Here is a 23179-nt window from a genome sequence, read left to right on the forward strand (position 1 = left end):
GTGCCAGCTCTGAGCACTTTGGCAAATAATGAAATAATTGTGTTTTCTAGGACAGGCAGCGAGACAAACAACACCTCTAATCTTTCAGCAACACCTTTTGCGGAAGACAAAGGGATTGTCGTCGGAAATATGGGACATTTTATTACTTTGCAGTCTGGCTATTTTTGACCAATGACTAATGCTCTCCATTTAAAGAGAGAAAACCATATGGATACCATGTTGAAGTGCTTACCTCATCAGATTGTCTACCAAATGTGCTTACAATCTCCAAAACCCAAAAGATGCTCGCACTGCTTCAATTACAACTAGAAACGAGGAACAGGAACACAACCTGCAGCTTAAATATGTTCCTCCAAATAAAACCACCCATGATTCTTGGCAAACATCCTCATGGAATGGCTCTTCTTTATTGTTACCACCACATAATGAAGATAAACTGAGACACTTCTGTCATCAAATTACATTTTACAATCCATTGCTGTCATTGCCCTGTTTTACTTTTTAAATCACAACAGAAACAGTACATTGCACTCGATAGGGGGGTAAATTCAAAGTTGACAACACTAACAAAAAGCAAATGTTATTGAGTCAGTGATATTAGTTGTGTACTAGCAGTTAGTAATGAGAATTTAGTTGTTACTTCTGAGGGGAGCTAATTTTCATTGTTGAGCCACTCAAAAGTTGACATTGTCTTCAAGTTTCTGTCATCTCACAGAGAGAAATTTAAGAACAGCAGCTCTTAAAGCTAAGATGCAACAGGAGGAAAGTGACTGGGCATTTAATTTGGAAGTACCGATCCTTTCTTTGGATAAATAGCTAGTCAACTCACTATTTCCATCAGTTGACTTGGACCGAATATGTATTTGTAATCCTTGATTTTCAAATGGTCATCCTAGTGAGTAATTTATGACAGGCAACTCTTTTGTCCCTGGAAAAATATGTTTTTCCGTTGCAAGTGCTCAAAATCTAAATCTAGCCTCCTTGTCCCTTTGCTGTACATTTTGAGTCAGCCATTCTGAATCAAAATGCTCCAAGACTCTCAAATCAATGCAAAGGTACATTGTTTTCTTCAGAGCCTGATGTGCAATACGGTGGGCCAACACAGTAATTTATTTTAATTGCCGTCCACATTGATGCTAGGAGAGCCACAAGAGGCTAGGGGACAGATAACTATCCGTGACAGTAAGTAGGTTGGCAGCAGCTGGGATGCTGGGCAAGAAAAGTTGCCACTGACTGGCAACCTCAAAGCATTTTTTCACTTTTTCCGTTTCTTTTGTCTGAACAGCTTCTTAGGTATGTAAGTTTTAATCTACTGTATTTACTTCCTGTCAACCTCACATTGCACAGCAATGCATTACACTCCGACATTAGGGTGTCAAAGTATGATCATAAAACACTACAGTCTTATCACAACATTAAGATTTCTCTGCAGGCAAAGGTGCATATATATCTTGCACATTTTACACATTAATTATTTCTCTCACTTCTTGTAACGCTCGAGTTGTATTAGCAGGCCAGTAGGGTTCACCACCTCAAACACTGTATTATATTAATCAACATCCTGCCTGGTAAAAGCACTTATAAAAGCAGAAAATGTATTTTCTCTGCACATTTTATTGTTTGTATATTTTTCGATAATATTATTTCCTCTGCCAGCGGGTGGATCACCCTGCCTTAAGGACCTGCTAACACTAAATTTCACTGGAATGGATTTTGGTGTCCTGAGGTCTAAACGCTGTTTCAGATGATTTCTCAGCCTGGCTATAATATACTGAGGGAAAGACTTATAAAGGTAAATACATCAAACATCAAAATAAAATATTGGATGCTTCAGTTCAATCATTCTGACATTGCTGCCAACCTTCAAAAAGATAAAACATAAGGATCTTTACTTGGAATCCATCATTCAGCCTGTCTATAATATTAAAGTTTAATTAACTGAATCATTTTTGAGGAGACTTTTATTATTATTTTATTTTTTCTTCTTTTTAAACTCTAATTCATAAATTGAATGAACTGGATTACATTGCACTGATACATTACATTGATTACATATGACAAATAAACTTGATTAAACTGAGTAATCACTTTTTTCTTTTATCTAATTGTGAAACAAAACTCTTCAAATGCTCCCAGAGCTCAATGTGATGATTTTATTGTTTAGTTCTTATTTTATTGATGGTGGTGTGAAAGCATACCGACATAGGCCATTATGGCCCTCACTGGTTTTAGCTGCGTCTTTATGCCTCTTGTCATTATAATGTAATCAACTGTTACCATTACAATCTGTTGACAGCAGGGAAAGCCAAATATGTTCAGGCTTGTGCTGTCTGACATAAGCGAACAAAAATACAAAACAGATGTTTAAATTTCCTTCACGGTTGATGTATAAATAGGCCTACGTGGTTTGGATGGGAATCCACCGGCGTAGGGGGGCTCTGAACCCCGCTGGTGAGTTTTAGCCCCTTAGCCTCGGCTCTGTGAGTGGATCAATTTCAGGGGTCTGATGGAGTTTTTCGCTGCAGATTGATGTTGTCGTTGTCACTGCAGAACCTGGATTCAGTGCAGCTCTAAATCTTTCCCCCTCTATCTCTCCGTTCCAGTTTGTTGTTGTGCAACAAAGTCACCAGCTTTAACAGAATAATTCTGGGTGCTCATCGTAAACATTCTGTGACCCATCTTTGGGTCACAACCAAGAGTTTGCAAAACCTTTTTGAGGCAATTTTCTACCCAGTGCTCTGATTTCTGTTTTATTTTTTTTCCTCTTTTCACTCTTATTTGCTCCATCACTGCTGTTTATTGTGTGTGTGTGTGTGTGTGTGTGTGTGAGAGTGAGTGATGTTTCTCTGTTCATGATCTGAAGCAGTCAGTCAGACAGGCTGCATTCAGCTGCATCAAGCCTGTATGTCAGTGTGTGTGTGTGTGTGTGTGTGTGTGTGTGTGTGTGTGTGTGTGTGTGTGTGTGTGTGTGTGTGTGTGCATATGCATGTGCATCTTATGTATGTTCAAGTCTCTGCATGTGCAATTGTTTTGTACCATGCAAGAAAAAGTTGTTATTTATTTATGCAGCCATGCATACCTGTGTGCCTTTATGCATGTCTGTTGATGCATGTTTTAATGTGTGTGTTTCTGTGTGTGTGTGTGTGTGTCTGCGTGCGCGTGCGTATGTGAATGTGTGCGCCTATGCGTGTGTGTGCATGCGTGCACCCGCGTCTGTGATGTGATTTGATCAGACACCAATAAGAGCAAATCTCATTAACATCAAACTGCTTTACTGCTAATCAGGTTACCGAGCAACCAGCCAGCCAATGGCAGCTACTAATGGCATTAAACTGAGCCGTGATTGGATTGGGATCTTATTTCAACTTCCTGAAGGCTGCCAGCGTTTTAATCAATAAACACAACCACAGTGATGTCACAACCTGTTAGAATGGCAAGGCAGTGATGTCACAGCTCGTTAAGATCGTTAAGATCGTTAAGATCGATGGGGAGATGGGTTTTGTGTGTCTGTGTGTGTATGTGTGTATGTCTGTGTGTGGGGCGGAATGTAGAAATATCATGCCACACTGGAATCCCAGGATATTCTTCCTGCATTCTTAAATAGCCGTGGTGAAAGCAGCTAAACACGGGCAAACACGTTGAACAGCAGCACAACACAAATGCCGAGCAGCACATTGTGAGAGAGGACGGAGGCTGAGGGAGAGATATAGGGAGGGATACAGGGATACAGGGATGGAGATTGACGCCTTGGCTACATTGAACACATAACGAATGTGGACCACTTGTGGAGCGGATGTGCCTCTGAATATATCTTTTCATTGGCTACACCTGCAGCACGCATGTGGGACACGGTCACAGGCAAAATAAGATGTTGTTTTGAGATGGGGTGTGTTACGGTTAGGGTTAGTGTGATATGTGAACATGTACAAACTACAGTAGGCTATGTAAGGGATAAAGTCACTATGCGACCCCCAGCTGTTACTGGCAAAACAAATGCAGACAGGCCGATCAAAACAAATACTGAGAGTGATCAAAGCTAATAGCTCTATTTAAAAAAAAAACAGAGACACTTTATGACCCATTTCTGTATGAAAGGACTCTGCACACCTCAACTCAAACAATATAAACAGAAGACAGGTCTATTTTTACGCTTGTAGAATGAATCTCCCAGTGCATACACAGCACTTCCACGCTGCAGCATCTGCTCCACATATCTGTACGTTACATGTTGGGTGTAGCCAAGGCATAACATTCGCCTGACCGGCTCATTAATTCTGTTCACAAAAGCCAGTGGAGGCTAAAACAAGCTTTGTTACTGGATATATGGCTTTCCCTCATGCCATTTTGTGTTCCCAAATAACCCTAACACAATACTATTCAAGAGCGGATACAAAATGGCTGCCTTAAAATGCCCCACGTAGCAGGCCTGTGACATGAAGTTAAAACAAAGCATTCTAGACAGTGTAATTTATTTAAACTAGCCAATCCTGTTGCGGTCTCTCCATTCAGTGTTTGATTCACTCCAATTGCCTCAATCCGAAGGCACTGATGTGCTCCTGTCTCTCTCACTTTCTCTCTCTCCGTCTCCCTCTCTCTTTCTCTCCGTCTCTCTTCCTCTTTCTTTCCCTCCGTCTCCTCTCCCCGAGATCGATAGCGAGGGCGAAAAGCTAATGACCCATCTCAGCAACCAATTCACTCAGCTCTGCCACACTCAGTACCTGTCTAAACCTATGAGGGGAGAGGAGAGGAGAGGAGAGGAGAGGAGTGGAGGTACATACACATGATGGACTGCACATACAACCTGTAAACAACGTTTTTTCTGCAAACATTACGCTTCATACGTTCATGTTTTCTGATCCAAATCCACCAATTACCAGCTAATGCAACTGTTCTCTGCCACAGCGCTGCACTATCTCGCTCCCATGCACTTTGCCAATTTAGAGATATTCACGTCTATTTCACGGCGTCCTGATGATGTATACGCCTCGTCAGGATCTGTGGCGATCACTTGAAGTGGTGATCCATTTTTTTTTTTTCCCTCCCAAACCCACTGATGAAAAATGATCCATGCAGCACAACACTTTGATGGGAAAATGGTTATTCTGCGACAGTGAAAACAAAGTTGCCCTCCCTGTGTCTCACGGCCTTTCCTGCTCTTTATCCATCTCTCTGACTCTCTCCCTCTCTCTCTCTACCCCCCACCCCCACTTAAGTTCAGCTTCAGTGCCTATCACATCTAAATTCATTAGTGCCTCAAGAGCTGTGTGTGTGTATGTGCGTATGTGTGTATGTGTGTGTGAGCGTGTGTGTGCATCATCAGTGCTAAATGATTATAAAGCATAGTTATTAAAAACTGCCATAATTACCACGCCTGTAGCAAAAACACTCTGATATGAATTTACCTCCTCTCCTCTCCATGGGCAAAGACACGCACACTCTCACACACACACACACACACACGCACGCACACACAGACATACATGCACAGACACATACATATGGAAAACATGCAAGAACACACACCTGCCGAGATGCATGCAGAGGCACACATGCACTGGAAAAAAAAAAAAAAAAAACATGGGGACACACACGCACACACACCTCTCCTCTGGCAAGAGCAAACTCTTGCAGAGACTCCCAGCCCGATGCAATTTTTCATGTCCCCTGTCCTTCCTGGCATGCTGCGAATGTCAATTATAAACCTCATAACTCCAAGTTTGGGCCTTATCCATTATTTTTACTTGACTTAAAGGCCCACATGGTCCTGTGTGTGCTGCGCGACCCTGGAGACCCACAACACTTTTGCAAAAAAAAAGATTACTGTTGTCACAAAATGTTGGACTTGTATCGATACAACTTTGATAAAATTGTGTAAGATTAAATTCAATATTGAATTTTCTGAGCATTAAATATTTTCACCAAATTTGTCCTGCAAGCTGGGAATTTCAGCATCACCTCCAGGGGGTGTGTATGTAGAAATGCTACATTCACTGGTGTAGCTTAGAGAAGATGGACTGAACAGATCCTGAGTGTGGCTCTGGACAGGGGACTGCAGCAGTGTGTGCAAAACTCAACACAGTCCAAACAGCTGAAAACATGGCAGATAGTCTAGTACACCTTGGGCTGGATCCCAGTCCACCCAAACCGCTTGACAGGAGCCAAATATAGACCCACTTCACTCGGGGTAAACATACTTACTACTGCTGTACATTTTCCTCATAGGTTACTGAGTCCCAAATCCAGACTCCAAAAAATAGACCAAAGAAATGAATGTACCTCATAATCTCAGTAAACACCCATTTCAACAGCACACTTTGACAACACAAGTAAACAACCGGTGATTCAGCCCTTCCAAATATCTCACTGTGTCCTCTAATAGCCAGTCCACGCTCTGCTAAAAATGTGAGCTCTCTCTTCAAAACTTAAGTCAGATATTCACACCGAACATCAAACTTCTTTTCCAGCTCTGAATCTGTTTGTCCCTCGCCTGCAGCGTGCCTAATATCAGAAGACAGTGAGTCTGTGTGCTGATTCAGGAGAGGGCGTGAGGTGCGGCTGCTCACCTGTGCTGTCGGCAGGCAAAACAGAACACGGCTCCTAATGAGGGAGAATACAAACACTGTTTTCTGGGAACACTCATCATTGTCAAGTGCTCTGGTGTTTGTAGTGTCGCTCCGATGCCGTTACCACTGCTTCTTAGATTTGGCACAACTCCTGCTGCATTTTAACCCAATATGCCCGCACATTGCTGTCCATTTTCCCCGGTGCATGAATCCCCAAGGACATTACTGGAAAGCCTGGTTGATTCCTCCTCCTCCTGCTGTGGCTCTTGCGTTGGAAAGCCACTGGGCCCCGCACCGCCGGGCTAAAATTGCCAAGGTAGCTGCTGGCTCTGGTTGGTATCCACAGGCTTAAAATAACCAATATTTTTCAACATCCCCTTTCCATCCACCACTTGTACTTTTGTGTTGAAAGCTCGCGAAAATTTTCCTCTCGTTTAAGCTCCCGATATAATTGACAACATAGGCCTGAGCCCCACTCTTCCACAAAGAGATAACCAGTCAAAAAAAACAACAAATTCAAGAGTAAGATGGACACATTTTTGAGCAAATCCACATATATATATTTTTTTTAACAAATACATAAACATGCACAATTTTAGTAAACACTTTTTAAGGAAGGGCCCTCAAATTTTAAACATGACTTCAAATTTTTGTTTTATTGGGTATAAACAAGAACATTTGGGGGCCCTGTGACAAGTGGCTTCTAGGGCTGACAGTGGCAATATTTTTTCTACATGTGAAAAAAAAATGATCAGGAACTCATGACCAAGCTGGAACAGTTCATAATGGTATCCAGGCTGCAAAAATCATTTGTTTTCCTATTCAGTTAAGAAAAAAAAATGTATTCCAGTGCTTATGTACACTGTGTGAAACACATCGAAAATATGAAAAGTAGTTGGGGCATCATAATGTCTTGATTAGTGTTATTTTTACTCCATGTATGAATAAAGTTGAATGGAATTGTAAATAACATCTACCACTATGTAAACATATGCCCCTGTGCAGCTGCAGTTAATGTTGCTATATAGTTGAAATGTTGTAGCAGCAGAATAACATTAACTAAGTACTACAATGTCCCAATAACTGTTTTTACCGTTACCTACCTGAACATAACATTAAGCCAGGTGAGAGACTGGTTTGTATGTGAGAGATTGTTGCTAAGATAATCAACATTAAGTGAGCTAATTATCCTGTGGTCACCCGTCCGTCTGTTGTCTGTCTGCCTCAGCAGTAACTATATTGGAATAAGTTGGCAGTAAGTTTAAATGATGCCATGACTTGTAGCTGGTAATGTTTGTTGATCATCGCTGGCACATGAAAGTAGAAACAGAACTCAACAATGTCCCGATGCCGTTGTTGCCTTGTTATCATAATGTTCAGTTTGGTGACATTCCAATCACACCAGTGTGGTACGCTATAATTATATCAGTCGCTATTTTTAGGCCCCCTCTGTGATGCATGGGGCCTGCTCATTCTTTGTGTGCTGGTGCTGACACTGGTTGTCTGTTAGGTTGTCTGTCTCGTTGGCAAAAGGCGGGCAAAGTTACATTTATTTGTGCCTGTCTATTATTCCACCCCTGACATTTTTGTGTTGTTATTTTTTTGTTGGGTAAATAATCTGCATGAGAAAAAAACTGATCAAACGTCCTTTAATGCACAGTTGTGCAGCAATCGCCTGACTTCTCGTGACTTTGGCTATGATTTGCTTTAATTTTTGTTTACACAAAGCAACTCCTTAACATCATTGTTTCATCATTGTCATGGTGCTGTGTAACTTGATTTGGCACTGCATGAATAAAGTTGGTTTAGTGCTGGAAAACTTTTTTTTTTTGTAATATCACAGAATGCTTAGGCTTTTCTAGGAGATTTTGTTTATTCAGATTTTTTTTTATAATAGGCAAAAAGTAAGGACAAAAACTCTAAACCCCTCAGCACAAGTGATGAATGAATGCTTCTATAGGCCTGTATCAACATTTGGGAATGTGTAAAAAGATATGAGCGCGTTCTGTTGTGCTGAGCGGTGCTTCACTCTGTTCTGTTCTAGTTCATTCTGTCTCCTGGAGGCTGAATGTTTTTGGTTTATCTGCTCTGAAACAGACACGCACACAAACGCAAACGCACACTCCCACCATCCACCTGTCGTTACCAGCTGGCAAACACACCTGGCTCACCGGCGTCGGCCAAAAAATGTCACGTTACCATGGCAACCATATGGGGTTGGCCTGGCATGGTGGGCATCGTCATGGTAACAGCAGAAGAGACAACTGGGCAGTGCCAGGCTTGGGGGCCAAGCTGGACCAGGAACACACACACACACACAGAGACACACACACACACTGTCCCTTGATAACCCTGAATTTACGGAGCTCCACACAGCAGCTACCACACTTCATACAGTCCAGCAGTTCTTCGAGTGGCCTGATAATCTGCCCCATTTTCATAAAAAATAAATAAAGAGATACTTTATCACTGATGTATCTATCACTATATCTATCCATCTGCCACTATATCCAATCCATGAAAGCTTTTATATTTGTTGTTCTGTTTTTGTTTTCCTGACAAATCTTCACTTAACATTTGATTCACGGTTCCCAGCAAAATTGAGCATTGGAGAAAAATAAAGCGAGGCTAAGAGCATCCTCCTTGGATGAATCTGTGAGCAGGCATGTCAGAAAAAAAATGTCTGCAGTTCAAGCACAGGCTGACCCTGCCTCTGCACAGCTGAGAGGACACGCTCACATAGATTGTGAATGGTACGTGTGAAGTGGCCAGTCACTGAAATCAATAGCTGTTGTGTTCGCTGGAGGAAAATGAACAAGTTGAAAAAAAAAAAAAAGTTTGTTCACTGCAACACACCACCAGAAAGAAATATCAAACGGCCCAGAAATGATCTGCGAACACTGTTTTCCCCCAGACAGGCCACTTCTTTTAGGGAGTGTGTGTCAGACGATGCAAAGACAACAGCAGTAAGACGTCCACTCACAGAGCTCCAGCCAAGGTTGTGATGTCTTTCAGCATCGCAAAGACCTGAAAACCCCACAGTGATTTGAGTTGAGTTGAGTATATTTATGGTTATACACTCAGTGACCACTTTATTAGGTCCTTTATTAGGTTTAATTAATTACAAACTAATTAACTGCTGCAGAAGTGAAATGCAGGGGGTTCATTTTGGTTTATACTGGTTACTCGTCATTCTCACATTTATAACAAACAGTGGCAAAAGTTCCCCGCTGTGTTAACAAATTCAAGTACTTCATTTGCTTTTCTGTACGTGTACATTTAAAACTGCCCAGCCTTCCCTTTAGAGAGCTCGAATGGGCACAGTACAAAGGTAACAAGTGGGCACTCGTTTTCCACCGGCCACAGTGCTGCTGCTGTTGCCACTGTATGCAAGGATGTTAATACACACCCCCCGACCCAGACCAGAGCATGTCACGTGGTGTGTCGTGTGATCAGATCACAATCAGATCTCAATGTAAACACTGAAGATGCATATTACTGTAATACCAGGTGTAAATGTAATCCGTCTTAGCTGTAAAGGGGGTCAGAGCGGATTATACATGCTTTTATTTCCACTCAAATTAACTACTGCACTGCTGCATTTAGCTGCCTTAAAGACATTATGCCATTTCATGGTATTCTTAACCATAAAGGAGGCATGGCAGAGCTACATAAATAAAGATGATGATGATCATCATCATCTGCGATGGACTGGTGACCTGTCCAGGGTGTTTCACTGCCTTCTGCCCTATGTGCGCTGGGATAGGCTCCAGCAACCCCCCGCGATCCTTGTGAGGATAAGCGGTTTAGAAGATGAATGAATGAATGAATGATGATGATCATCATGATCATGATGATGATAACGATATTATCATTGTCATATTCATCATCATCATTGTACAAACAAAAGAGGATGTTTGCTGGCCCAACTGGTTGAATTTTTCCTCACACCAGTTGCCCAGTGAGTGATTGTTTGCAATTGGTTTCAAATCACAACTGGTTGTGTGGCCTTGAGAGAAAGCATCTGCAGTTCTTTTTCTCCTTCATGCACCCAAATGGAGTGTCAGTGAACAAACAATGGAGAGCCTCAGCGAGTCTGTGGTGACATGTTTAACTGTGGATCCACTTTAGGAAAGTTTGTTGTAGTGAAGCTGCTGATGCTGTCTCCAAAGTTTAAAGTTACATGAAAGAAGACTTAAATGTAGGAAGAGGCCATGGTTTGAAGATGTTGCTCTGGGAGGCCACACTGTAAACAGAGATACAGTCAGGATTGAAAAACTGATACTCTGGGGCTCCATGTGAAGCTCTCCCTGGGAGTGTTGGGTCAGGCTGTGCAAAACATTCAGACAAGTGTTACTTTGAGCAAGTTGTTGGACAACTCTGTATCATCTCCACACACCAGTACACACAGTAACCACTGTTATGTTGTGCTGAATGATGAGCTGCAAAACTAGCTTCAGGTATGTGTGTGTGTGTGTGTGTGTGTGTGTGTGTGTGTGTGTGTGTGTGTGTAAGTCAATGTAATGTCCTCTGAAGTGATGGAAACACGACTCTGTGTGTGTGTGTGTGTGTGTGTGTGTGTGTGTGTGTGTGTGTGTGTGTGAGAGAGAGAGAGAGAGAGAGAGAGAGATAAAGATAGAGAGGGTGTGTGTGTGCGAACTACATGTGTCTGTGAGAAAGACAGAAAAAGAATGTGTATGCATGAGGTGTATTGCTTAAGTTTGAGTGCATTTGTGTGTGTGTGTGTGTGTGTGTGTGTGTGTGTGTGTGTTTACACACCCCCATGCCAGGTTGCATACCTCAGACTTGAGTATGCATGAGAGAAATGAGGTGAACACACACACAAAACTTTCTCCACCTATCTTTTTTTTTTCAAATACATACTGCACACACACACACACACACACAGCGGTATCCTTGTAAAGCTCCGACCTTGAGAGTGAACATGAACATGCATATCTCTCGCACACAGACCCCAACTGCTTTAACTGTGTGTGTGTGTGTGTGTGTGTGTGTGTTTACATGGAGCCTTGCCAGCTCTGTCTACAAAAAGAAGCAATTCTCCTCTTCTGTCCTCATCTCCATTCTCCATTCTCCTCCCTTCTTCTCTTTCTTTCTTTCCTCCGCTGTGTGTTTCCATCCTGTGCTATCCAGGCATTACAGGATGAGAGACATCAGCCTCGCTTTCATCCAACTTTTTCTGTTGTGTGGTGTGGTGCATCAAAGTAAAGCATCAAAGAAAACCTGAGCACAAATGGTGTAATTCCATAAATTTTCCTCAATATTGCAAACAAAGTTATTTTCATGGTGGCTTGAAATGAAAAATGCTATTATTTTAAAAGAAATGATGTGATGAAAAGCCATGGGAATGCATTTGTTGAATAACTGACAATGTAGACTTGGTTGATCACTTGCATTACTGGATTCACACTTCAGTCTCATGGACGTTAAAGGCGTGTAAAATGTCTGTCCACTTGACCTCCCAAACCTTACCGCTTTACAATAAGACTACATTAATAAACAGTTACAAGCAAGTTAGAGGTCTAACAGAAAAGATGCAGTGCAGCAGTAACTTCATCTTGGTAAATAGTGAGCCTGCATCGATGTATGAAAGCTGTGTTATAACTTGTTTGTAATTTTTTGTCTTTGTCTTCAGATGAAGCCAGGAAATATGTCCAAAACTGGCCGGCGCCGAAGAACAACAACTTTCCCGGCTCTAGACGGTGAAACGTTCTCGAAACATTCTTCCCATTTTTCTTGTGGATGAGGATTTCTCTGACATTCAGAAAGCCGCTTCTACCCCTTCACTTCAAGGCAGCTGATGGAAATGCATGTAATTTGCCCTTTAGTTTTTGCAACATTTCAAAAGGGTGTACAAAATCCTCTTTACAGTTGGATGGAGACGGAGCTTCAGAGAGAAACAGAGAGGGAGTGTTACAGTAAATCATTTTGTTTGTTTTATCAGTCTACTCCTTACTCCTACGCTCACTCGTTGGTTCTATGGTATCAAAGACTCTTAACATTATGTGTTTTTGTCTTTTTCTTTCACTGGAGTTGAAAATGTACAGAATTCTTCATACCCTGGCAGCCAAGTCCACAATTGTCCAAGTGGCTAGAGCATCCCCTTTATTATGGAGGAGCTGCAATCACCCTGCCGCACTCATGAGTCTTTGCAAAGTGTCCATGATCAAGACACTGCATACCTACCTGCACACTCAGTAAATCAGAGGAGAATTATGAAATGTGAAATCCCTAAAATATGGATGTCTGAGAGTGAAAACCTTGTGTATTAAGTGTGAAACATTTTATAATTTCAATAGTTGCATCGGCATTAAACCACTTTTTCCTTCATCACCAATAAAGACTTTTTTTTAGAGGTTTTCATCAGAAGTGGGTGCCATTCTTGTGGTACTTTGGTTTTATTCCTGCTTTTCTTCCAATTAGTCAGGCATTTAGCCTTCAGAGGTTTTTTTTTTTTTTTTTTTTTTTTTTTTTTGCAAATTCACTTTTCTCTGCAGTCCTCCTCTTCCCTCGTTTCTTTCTTTCGCTTTATTCTCATCTGAATCAGGAGAGGACAGCGTCCTCTCCATAACGCAATTAAGACGCGGCTGTACTGGGGACAACTGAAGGAAAATCAATGCTAAAGCTACTGCCTCCTTCTGTCAAATTTGAACAAATGATCCAGTGGTTGAGGGAAGCCGCTCTAGGATTTACAAGCACGCTGTGAGCAGGGTTGAGGAGGTGATTTTTTAAAGCGCAGTCCTTCTCAAATTAATCATTTCCTCTGTGAAATTGATTTAAAGGAGCAATGCATACCAATTTCCAGACTGTATTTCACAGACTGTTAATTGAATGAGCACTATTTATATTTATGATCATCTTCACCCAGCGCAGAGATGTGATCCAAAGGGGACTGTCCTCTTTGAATGTGCTCATTAGTGTATATTTTCATGTAACATCATCATTAAACAGAGCAGATTGTTCCTCAAAAAAAAGCACTGTCCTACTTGAACAAGGGCACTCTGTCCTTTCCCAAAAATATTTTAATTGTAGGTCCTATGGTGCCTGTTTTTTCCTTTTTTTTTTTTTTTTTTTTTTTTCTGGCTTGAACCCCTCTGCCCTCACACAAGTGAATCCCCACGTCTGCAGTACTCACTGTCGGTTCTCAATAATTTACATTATTTTTCAATAATTCACCTAAATTAACATTTCAAGTGAATTTATATCTCTCAGCATTTTCAAATACAACCTTATGAAGCTTAAGGTTTTGCCCTAGTAACTTAACACACAAATGATCCTTTCTTCTTTTCATGAAGATGTTACACACACACACACACACACACACTCCAACTCATCACAACACTCACCTCCCCTGTGATTTAATTTCCTTTATCAGGGCTATTTTAATTTATTAATGTTCTGCTGTCATTTATATTCTGTTCTCCAATCCCGTTTTCTCTGCTTGTCATCTTTTTCATGTTGATATATTGTTCATTTGTTTGTTTGTTTCCTTTGTTTAAAAGAGCAGTATTTTTATAACGTCCTGTTATGGTTTTGTCATATCACCAACATAAATCTTTAGTTTAATTAATTTGCAACTGTCTTTTCATTGTATTTTGCCAGCATGGTTTTATCACTTCTCCTTTTCTCCTTTTGTCATTGTGCAAATAAACCCGGCTCAACGTCTGTGCGTGCCGCAGCTTCCACTGATGTCAGAGGAATTAATTGTTCAGATGAACCTTGTTGGTGTCGTCTTACATCCGATGGCAGCAGCCCGTGTGCATCACTCAAAAGGCCCTCAGAATCCTGACTGGGTTTCTTTTCCCTTTCAACTCATTCATTCACTTCAGGATTTTTTTTTTTTTTCTAACGTGGCAATTCAAATATTGAAGAAAAAAAAAACAAAAAAAACATTGGCATGTGAAGCACACCATATTCAACCCACCAAGAAATAACTGAGAGTGAAGGTTGCGCCATTAGAAAATGAAATTGCACTTTCGGCTTTGATTGTGAACAGACTGAAGTGAGCTGACCTCAAGTTCTGGGTTCTCCTCTTCTCTCCCTGCTTTCCCTTGGCAGACAAAAACCCTGTCTACCTTGAGAACAGCTTGGTAGTCTGCCGGTTAATGTCATGCTAACACTCGATGTAAAGGATTTGTCCAAGTATTTGTCTTTTTTTCAGAGACTTTCTATGGCTCTTAATTGTGTCACTGTTAAAGCGGAGCTCTAATTCCGTGTCCTTGCCACCTGCCACCTCATTTTGGGGTAATTAAAAAAAGTAATAATATTTTGATTTTACAGCCTGATATTGAATTAAGTCAACAATCCATGTAACCCAAGTTTTTCAGCAAACCTCGGACTGGGTAGGTAAGGCTTTACTGGAGATAGAGGAACACATATGTGTAATATAGCCTGATTATAAGAGAATCCTACCCCAAAGTTTCAGGCTTCCTTGAAATTTTTGCTCCTTTTCAACAGGTTTTACTATTTTTCAGCTCAATTTAATGTGTGTAGGTAGAAACACCTTGCATTAATTTCAGCACAGCTTCTTTAAGACGCTGTGATCTTGTGGGAAATTAAAAGAGGGTAAACTAAGACCTCCAGTCAGTGATCATTATGAGGCAAACCACCACTCATATACGGACAAATCAATTATATTCGCAGAAATGAGTTTATTCCTGCTTTTTCCCCCTAAAACACCCCATCCTCATATAACCTCCATTAGTTTGATACAAGTTACTCTGACGCACACTATGAATTTAATTTACAAAATGGAGAGTTAATTGAAATATTTATTATTTATTTATTATTGTCAGGTGGATGAGTTGTCCATGTCTTATTGCCAGTTGAGTCTAAAGAGCCCTCACTGTTGGTCGACACAACCATCAAATTTTGTGGCTTATTCCACATTCATGTCTTTAAAGGACCCTCACATCAATTAAATTTGACGTAGTGTGGCTTAAAGTGGTTTTAGGCAGAGTTCAGACTCCAATATCCTCCTGCTTTAACCTCTTCAACTCATACTGCGTCAGACTTATTGCCACTTTGTGTTGAGACAGGTCGGTTTGCTCATCTGGAAGAGCAAAATCGAACGTGTGATCTAGGGGAAATAGAAACTGAATTGTCATGAGTCTGTGTTTTTGCACTGTTGTGTCTTACTCTATGGACTTTTGTTTCCTGTAGACTCATGTTTTTGCACTTTTCGTGTTTTGACATGTGTTTGGCTGTTTCCTCAGTGTTTCTTGTATTTTCAGTGCTCTTTTGTCCCTCATGTTCTCCCGTAGTCTTGTCAGCCTGTCGTCTCCTCCACACCTGCCCTGCATTGTTTCATTAGCCCTGCCCTTGTTTTTCTTGTCCTTGTTGTGTCATTTAGCCCATCTTCCTCTGCTCCATCCTGTCATCTGTCTCTGCTCCTTCTCCTTCTCCAGGTGCAGCTAGTTTGCTCATTAGCTTAAGTTTGTATTTCAGTCTTGCTTTGATTTCAGTTCTTTCTTTTCCACCAGTCTATGTTTCTCTTGCGCTTTAAGTCCTAGAGTTGTATTGTGCTTTTCTTATCTCCTCGTGGTATTTATTTAACATAGTTATCTGCAGTCCAGCTCACTTCTGTTCTCTTGCATTTGGGTCCACCTAAGTGCCTTTATGTAACAGAGGTACCATTTTTATATCTCTTTTATGGGAATATTCATTATATTTTATTTTGACATAGAATTGTGAGGTAGACTTGATAGATATGGATGACTCACAACGATTACAATGATTGTGCAAAAATGAGACATTTAGGTTAGCAAATTACATAGAGAAGGCTTGGAGTACAGGAAAGTGTGTGGTAAAGATATGACCTGAAGTTCAGGTGTTTGACCAGCACAAGTGATTATGCATTATTTATTCCTGTTCTTTATAAAAATGTCTTGCAATCCTGTATGGGATTGGCAAGCCAATGGCATGACACTTCACAAAGATAAATCATTCTTTCATTTTTTCATTCATTGATTCATTTATCATTGTTGTGTGGCCAGAACAACAGAAATTTGTTTTAAACTCTAGTGGAGATCCCAAAGTTTCCAAGGTGCTGAATTACAGTGGAATGTGAATAAAATGCACAAGACGTCTAAATATTTTCTATCTGATGTGATGGTACAGCCATAAAACAATGGCATTTTGAGTTTGAATATTTCACCCACTCTTAGTGCGATGCAGCTTCAGTGACATGCAACCAGTAGCCAAGTTTGGATGAACAGCTGTGGAGAAAATCAAAAGGCATATATATATACATACATACATAGAAAGATTTCACCATTTCTGGTTAGAAGGCGTAGATAACTTACTTTCATCTTGGAAATCTGGAAATCCTAAGCCATATAAGACTTGATGAACAGATGTAGACATTTGGATATTGTGACACACGCAGTTTAAGGCATGTCTGGAATGGTTTATTCAAGCTCTGCAGCATTTCCTGCTTTAGTTGTATTTCTTTTGGCAGGTAAGAACAATGCAATCTAAACCTGTTGAGCACCAAATAACCATGCCAAGACACCTGAAAATGTGAGCCTTGGTCCTCTTCCAAAGGAGCGATGGTGCAGTTGATTAAAAGAGAGAAGATAATCCAAACCAACTACAGGAAACGACTCCTAAGCGCAAGGTATTATGGGTATAAGGAGGCGGATATTGACATCTGATAATCAGCAGTTAGTCATACTTGGAAAGCTTTGCTTAAGAATATGAGGTGAGGGCAAACTCCAGTCTGGGTCTCATATTCAGCTGCGTCTCTGTGTGTTCTTAGCTGGCATGAACACCAGAGAGGGTAAATTACAGTGAAGAGAGCTTACAAGTCAATCATGCTCAGCTAAAGTTAAATAGACTGGGATCAGATTTTTTTTGACTCCTCCTCTGCTGACAAAATCTCTGTACTTGCTGCATGACAGGCCACCAAAATACAAGCTGCTTTTGAATCCACGTGACTTTTGCTCACAAGCTAGTAATTGAGGAGTGTGAACATATGCAAGCCAAATTACAAAAATGTAACAAGTAAATTTTCCACCATGGTTTGGACCAAAGAAAGCAAACTGTAGGTGTGATGACACCCTAAGGCTGCCCTGCTCTCTCAGACTGCATGTAATGCGATAACCTTGCTGTATATACACAACCAAAATTTATTTTTGAGTTTGCAGCAGAGACATGCTCAGACAATTTCAACCCTTGCAATAATCCACAAACTGCAAAACACTGCATGTGGAAATGCATACAAATGCATGGCATAACAAGATAGTAGCATGTAGGGGACGCTGCAACTGCAATTATTTCCCTGATGCTTTCAATGTCAGTGCACCAGAGGGTTCATCACTGTCTGTAATGGCAGGCCATCCACACCTACACTGTGTAAGAACAGCAGTACAGTCACATTTTGTAGCAGGACAGTAGGCAGAAAGTCATATTTAATGACAAGACACCCTAATTTAGTGGCAGGACAGTTGCAGGACACCCACTGTCAATGGCATGCCAAGCACCTATCCACTGTAATAACCCAGTTAAGGACTGTAAATGATTTAACCCTCTCTCCATTCCTGTCTCGCATAGCCAGCAACTGGAGAGAAGAGATTTTTCACTCCATTTATGTGGGAGAGGTTGCACTAAGACAAGCAAAGCATGCTGGTAGGGTATACACCTGTTCCCTGCTTGTAGATTTCCATCCAAACCACATATTTTTAGCTCGGCTCTGAGCCAAATCAAAACATCTATTTTGTATTTTTGACAAGCCTGTCACTGTGTTATCTAGCTCAACTCTGACATGCATGGCTGTCACCTCTGTCGGCATGGGGAAACATGGGAATATTTTTTTTTATACTAACAGGAACATAGAAATGCTAGCACTAACTCAAGACTTTAACTTGTAATAAACAATCAATTAGATGAGCTAATTGTATCAATGGAGAATTGAAAAGATGGAAAACTTTGACAGCTGTAAAGACAACTTTTTGGTGATACATTTTATGGTTTGAAACAGGGGGTCGCTAAAATGGCCATACTTCAGTTAGAGGACCTGGTTTCAACTTGTGAAAATAAAAGTTCAGACTTGCTAGTCTACAAAGTGTTCTTAAAAAAATTAAAATGCAGCAGCTCCGGGCTGTACATCTTGATGACATCGCGGTTTAGGGACTTTGACTCTCTGGTTTCTAACTGGAGAGTCAGAAATAACACTAGTGTCCTGCAGAATCCTTGTTGAATCCCGCTGGTTGCTGGTAAGTAATGTAAATCAATTCAACCTGCTTTGCTGAACTGAAGGTAAAGACCAATATATTCAAAGCATCAAGATAAAAGATTAGGTTTGAATTTCTGCCTTTGTATCATTTTGTGTTTGTGGGTGTGTGTCTGTGTTTGTGTATGTTTCAGATGCATAGCAAGCCTACAAAGTGTGTGAATTAATCTGGTACTGTAAGTAACACAGATCATTCTTTCCCGTTGGTGTAAAATACTGAGACCATGCAGGCTGAGCCAATGGCAGTCCATAACACTGCACATAGAGGTCAGAGGTGAAATCTGCTTGTTTTTCTTGATTCCTACCAAGTTTAGACATTTTAGACACAAGTAATCTCTGCATACTGAGATCAGTATCACTGAATAACACTACTCTTTAATTCCTGTCTCATATTTGACATTTTATTACATCTTATCTTTTTTTTTTATTACTTCCAGTCTCTTACTATTAGTTTATTACTTCCAGCTCCTGTATTCTATTCTATTCTATTCTCTAGGCCTCGGAATTCAATTTGAATGCAGCCAATAATAAATAAACAGCCAGGGCATGATAATAAACATACATGCCACAAAAGTTTGATTGTGTGTGTGTGTGTGTGTGTGTGTGTGTGTGTGTGTGTGTGTCCCTCGCTCCCTCCTTCCCTCTCTTCATTTCTCCTTCCTCCTCTTTCCTGTCCAACTCCATTCAGTCGCGTCTGCCTCACTGGCACGGGCGTTAAGTGAACAGCAGTGCCAAAGCAGCCAAACACGAGTGGATGGATGGATGGATGGATGGATGAATGAATGAAGTAATGAATGAATACAGATGACTTGACATAACATTAAACATCTATTACACTGTTATGGTGTGTGTGAGTGTGTGTGCGTGTGTGTGTGTGTGTGTGTGTGTGTGTGTGTGTGTGTGTCGGAGGGATGGTTTTTCTTAACAAAGCAGCAAAAAGTGAAGCAGATAATTGACCATCCCATCTCTTAATGCCCCCCCGCGCGCGCGCCACTTACCCCCCCCCCAACCCCAACACCAACTCCCCCTCCCCGTCTCTCTCTCTCTCCATTGGTGCCCCCATTGCGCTCTCTCTCCCTCTCCCTCCCTCCATCTCTCTCTCTTTTTGAATCGGGCTCCTGTCGTGTTACGTCACGCACTTTCACTCGCTGCCGCCGCCGCCGCCGCTGCTGTGCTGTGCTCGAGAGCAGCTCGCTCCCTTTCTCTCTCCGCGTGAAACAAAGTCTAGTGTCCGCGAGAGCCGAAGGAAGCGAAAAGAGAGAAAGCAGAGAAACGAGAGAATGGGGCGGTTGAATCCACAACAACAGGAGGACTAAACCCCAAAGAAAAGAGAGAAAACAAACCAAAAACAACAAGGAAAAGACGGGAAAACTCACAGGAAAACTTTGGGGGAAACTACTGAGACTCGCCCGACCACACTTTTAAACATGGATACACATTTCTCCTTTTTTCTGGGACTCTGGCTCCTGCTGTCGACGGCTGGCAACGTCTCCGGTCAGATAATACCGACAGGTAAGATCGAACAAGAGGGAAAAGGGATGAAAAAAGACAGTTTATGGTGTTTTCTTTGTGAAGACAGGAAAGTTTGAACGAAATAGTTATCTTTGCTTTGTTTTTGAATCTCCTGGTGTGATACACATCATTGACAGGTGTGTTTGTGGGCGCAGGAGAAAAGTTAGGCTCGTTGTTGGAAATATCTCGCCGTGTCGGTTTGTCTGCTCTAATCGTCTTTTTTAGGATTTCGGGTGTGGGAAACGCGGGTATGGTGTGCGGAAAATGCATTTTGTCTCTGTGGCAAACGTGAAAACGTCTGTGTCAGTGCATGCAACGTTGTTTGTGTCTGTGAAAGATTGTAGTTTGGAGTAGGTAGCCCAGTTAGATCGCCTCGCTTGAATCCAGTCTGTTTGCCAAGTAGGCTGCCTCGCTCAAACGAATATGAAAACGGCTTGAAGTAGCGCTGACATTAGGAGAAACTAAAGTTGGTACTTTAAGTGGATTAAAAGTAGCCTGCAATATTTATGTTAAGGCTCCGTGTAACGTAACCACTGAAGAGCTTGTTCTATTGATCAGCTAAAGTATAAAAAGGGAAGACGTGGGTAATTGAGGGCAAAAACAAGACGAATAGACAGTAACATTTACCTGCGTTCGTTGCTTGGGAAAAAAGCCACATTTTGTATGTAGTGTTACCATTTTATAACGTGTTAAAAAGCACAACAGAGAGTCCGTATAGTACAGAGACGGTGGACAACACCGTTCCGCTCTGTAGGCTCGCGAACAGCGCGTGAATGGATAAAAAGTTACGGTGCTGTGCGAGGACCACAGTGACTGTACGGATCGACCCTTATGAACAATGGATATAATAATATTTCTGTGATATGAGGACATAAAGGGTCTGTGGTGCTCAGCTGAGGTGTTTATAGCGACCTTGTTGTACTTAATGGTATTTTATCTATAACAGTATTTCTGTAATATCCCTGTGATATTCAGATAGTGACTTATAGTGGTCCGTGCAATGAGTCTGTTAGTACCTTATTGTTTTTATGCTATAGTTTAGCTGTAATATTTCATAGTATCCGACCAGAATTTATTCGTTTAGCCTATGTGACTTGCAGCTCAGTCTTTTTAGGGAACCATCGCTACGGTTTGCAAGCACCGTCAGCTGTTGGGTGCTTGTAGCCCAAAGGTTCCTCTGTTCCAACTTTACCAGTGTAACAGCCTGCAAAATATGATAGTTAAGAACATCGCCTGTGGCATTTGCATGTAAGTTATTTCGACACCGCAGGGTTAGATCCAGGGACCGTGTGGTTTAGGGGATGATGAACTTTTTCATGTCTGAACCCGATTTGGTACAGTGCCAAGGAACACAATCCGAGATGATTTATATCATTTTGTGTAGAACTGCAGATCTGTTTTTAATGTAGGTGGAGGTGGAAGCCACAGCGGGGAGAGTAAAAAAATCTCAGTGCGCCCATTGCCTGGTAAATGAAACTACAGTGCAATAAAACTATCATTCGTGTTTCTGGAGGGACCCCCCCACCCCTCAAGAAAACCTAATGGTCCCCGGACCTCAGGTTGAACAAATAAACTGTAAACTCATTTCCCGCAGTGTAAATAGCATGGCGTAAAATGCGGCTTGATTTGCCTTATTTTTTTCTCGCATACTCACAGGATGCTGAGTTACAATAGTTTTGGTCAGTGACCTTTGCCGCTGCAACGCGAAATGCATGCACACCGAGAAGACATTGCAAGAGGCTGCGGTGCTATTTGATGCTCTCCAGCGCGATGCTTTTGCAAAAGTTTCACAAATTACCCTAATTATGCCAGTTGTAGCGGCGCAGGACTGATCGGACACCGATGAAACAAAACCCGCGTCTCTTTCTTTCCTCCCCCCGCTTTATGCAGGGAAAGTCTGTCTGTCTTTGTTTGTCGGTCTGTCTGTCTGTCTGTGTTTGCGTGGCTCTTGTGTTTTATTTCCGCATTTAGCAGTTGTTCTGCTCTTAACCATCAGAGGAGATGCAGACAGAGAGCCAGCCACGCAGCTGTTAGAAAGCTGACCTCTAAATTCTAATAAAACAATGAAGTCATTTATTCAAGTATATAAGATCCTTCCCTTAAGTTTTGCAAGTAAACAGAAATGTTATAAAAATGTCATTTCCCCCCTGCCTTCATTTACTGATATCAAAACAGGCCTGTTAATTACTATTGTTGAAAGCGCACATTAATTACCAGTTTATTGGGGTGTGTTTTATTGCTCCCACCCCCAACTGTGCGCCCCTTCTTTGGGCATTTGGTCCTCTGGGTGACAACTGTGTGGAATTTCTTTGAAGCCTCTGGGAGTTTGAGTGCTGTTAATTTGCAAGTAAATACTAGTGGCTAGATGGGGCTTTACAGAGAAGAGGTAAAGGCTATCATTAGTGCAGAAAGACAGAGCCAAAGGAAATCATTGGGAGTCGTTTTGAATCTGAGTGAGACCAAAAAAGTGGAGCCCTACAAGCACTGATAGAGTGGGAAAATAAAAGCCTGGTAAACTGTAAACTCCTGCTTGTTATTCTGAATCGGTTTACAGCACATGAATAAGATACCAATAAGTGTTCCATAAACTATAATTAATGGTGAATTACACCTTAACGCACATGACACAATCATGGCAGGAAGTAGTGTTTGGTGCAGAGGCATCAATAAAAGGACAGTATATATAATACTGCCATGCACTGAATCATTTGTGGCATCTAGGTCTACATACTTTCAGTATTTGATTATTTTTGCGTAACATGTAGTTGATGAAGCTGGTTTGATTAACCAGTAGATCGTTAATACTGCCAGTGTGGAATGTCAATGAGAAAAGGTGTCACTAAATTAGAAA

General features: G+C 41.4%; 1 protein-coding gene across 3 annotated transcripts in view; it reads left to right on the plus strand.

Moving 5' to 3' along the window:
• The first annotated feature begins 19981 nt into the window (after positions 1-19981).
• The window catches only part of ptprk (protein tyrosine phosphatase receptor type K), a 126828-nt gene continuing 123630 nt past the window's right edge, over positions 19982-23179 (plus strand). For all 3 annotated transcript variants that reach the window (XM_030046839.1, XM_030046840.1, XM_030046841.1), the window contains exon 1: positions 19982-20328. In XM_030046839.1, coding sequence (XP_029902699.1) covers positions 20244-20328 — 85 coding nt within the window. In that variant the 5' untranslated portion in view covers positions 19982-20243. The remainder of the gene's footprint in view (positions 20329-23179) is intronic.

Source organism: Myripristis murdjan, chromosome 24, assembly GCF_902150065.1.
Source record: "Myripristis murdjan chromosome 24, fMyrMur1.1, whole genome shotgun sequence".
In the NCBI taxonomy this organism is placed as follows: Eukaryota; Metazoa; Chordata; class Actinopteri; order Holocentriformes; family Holocentridae; genus Myripristis; species Myripristis murdjan.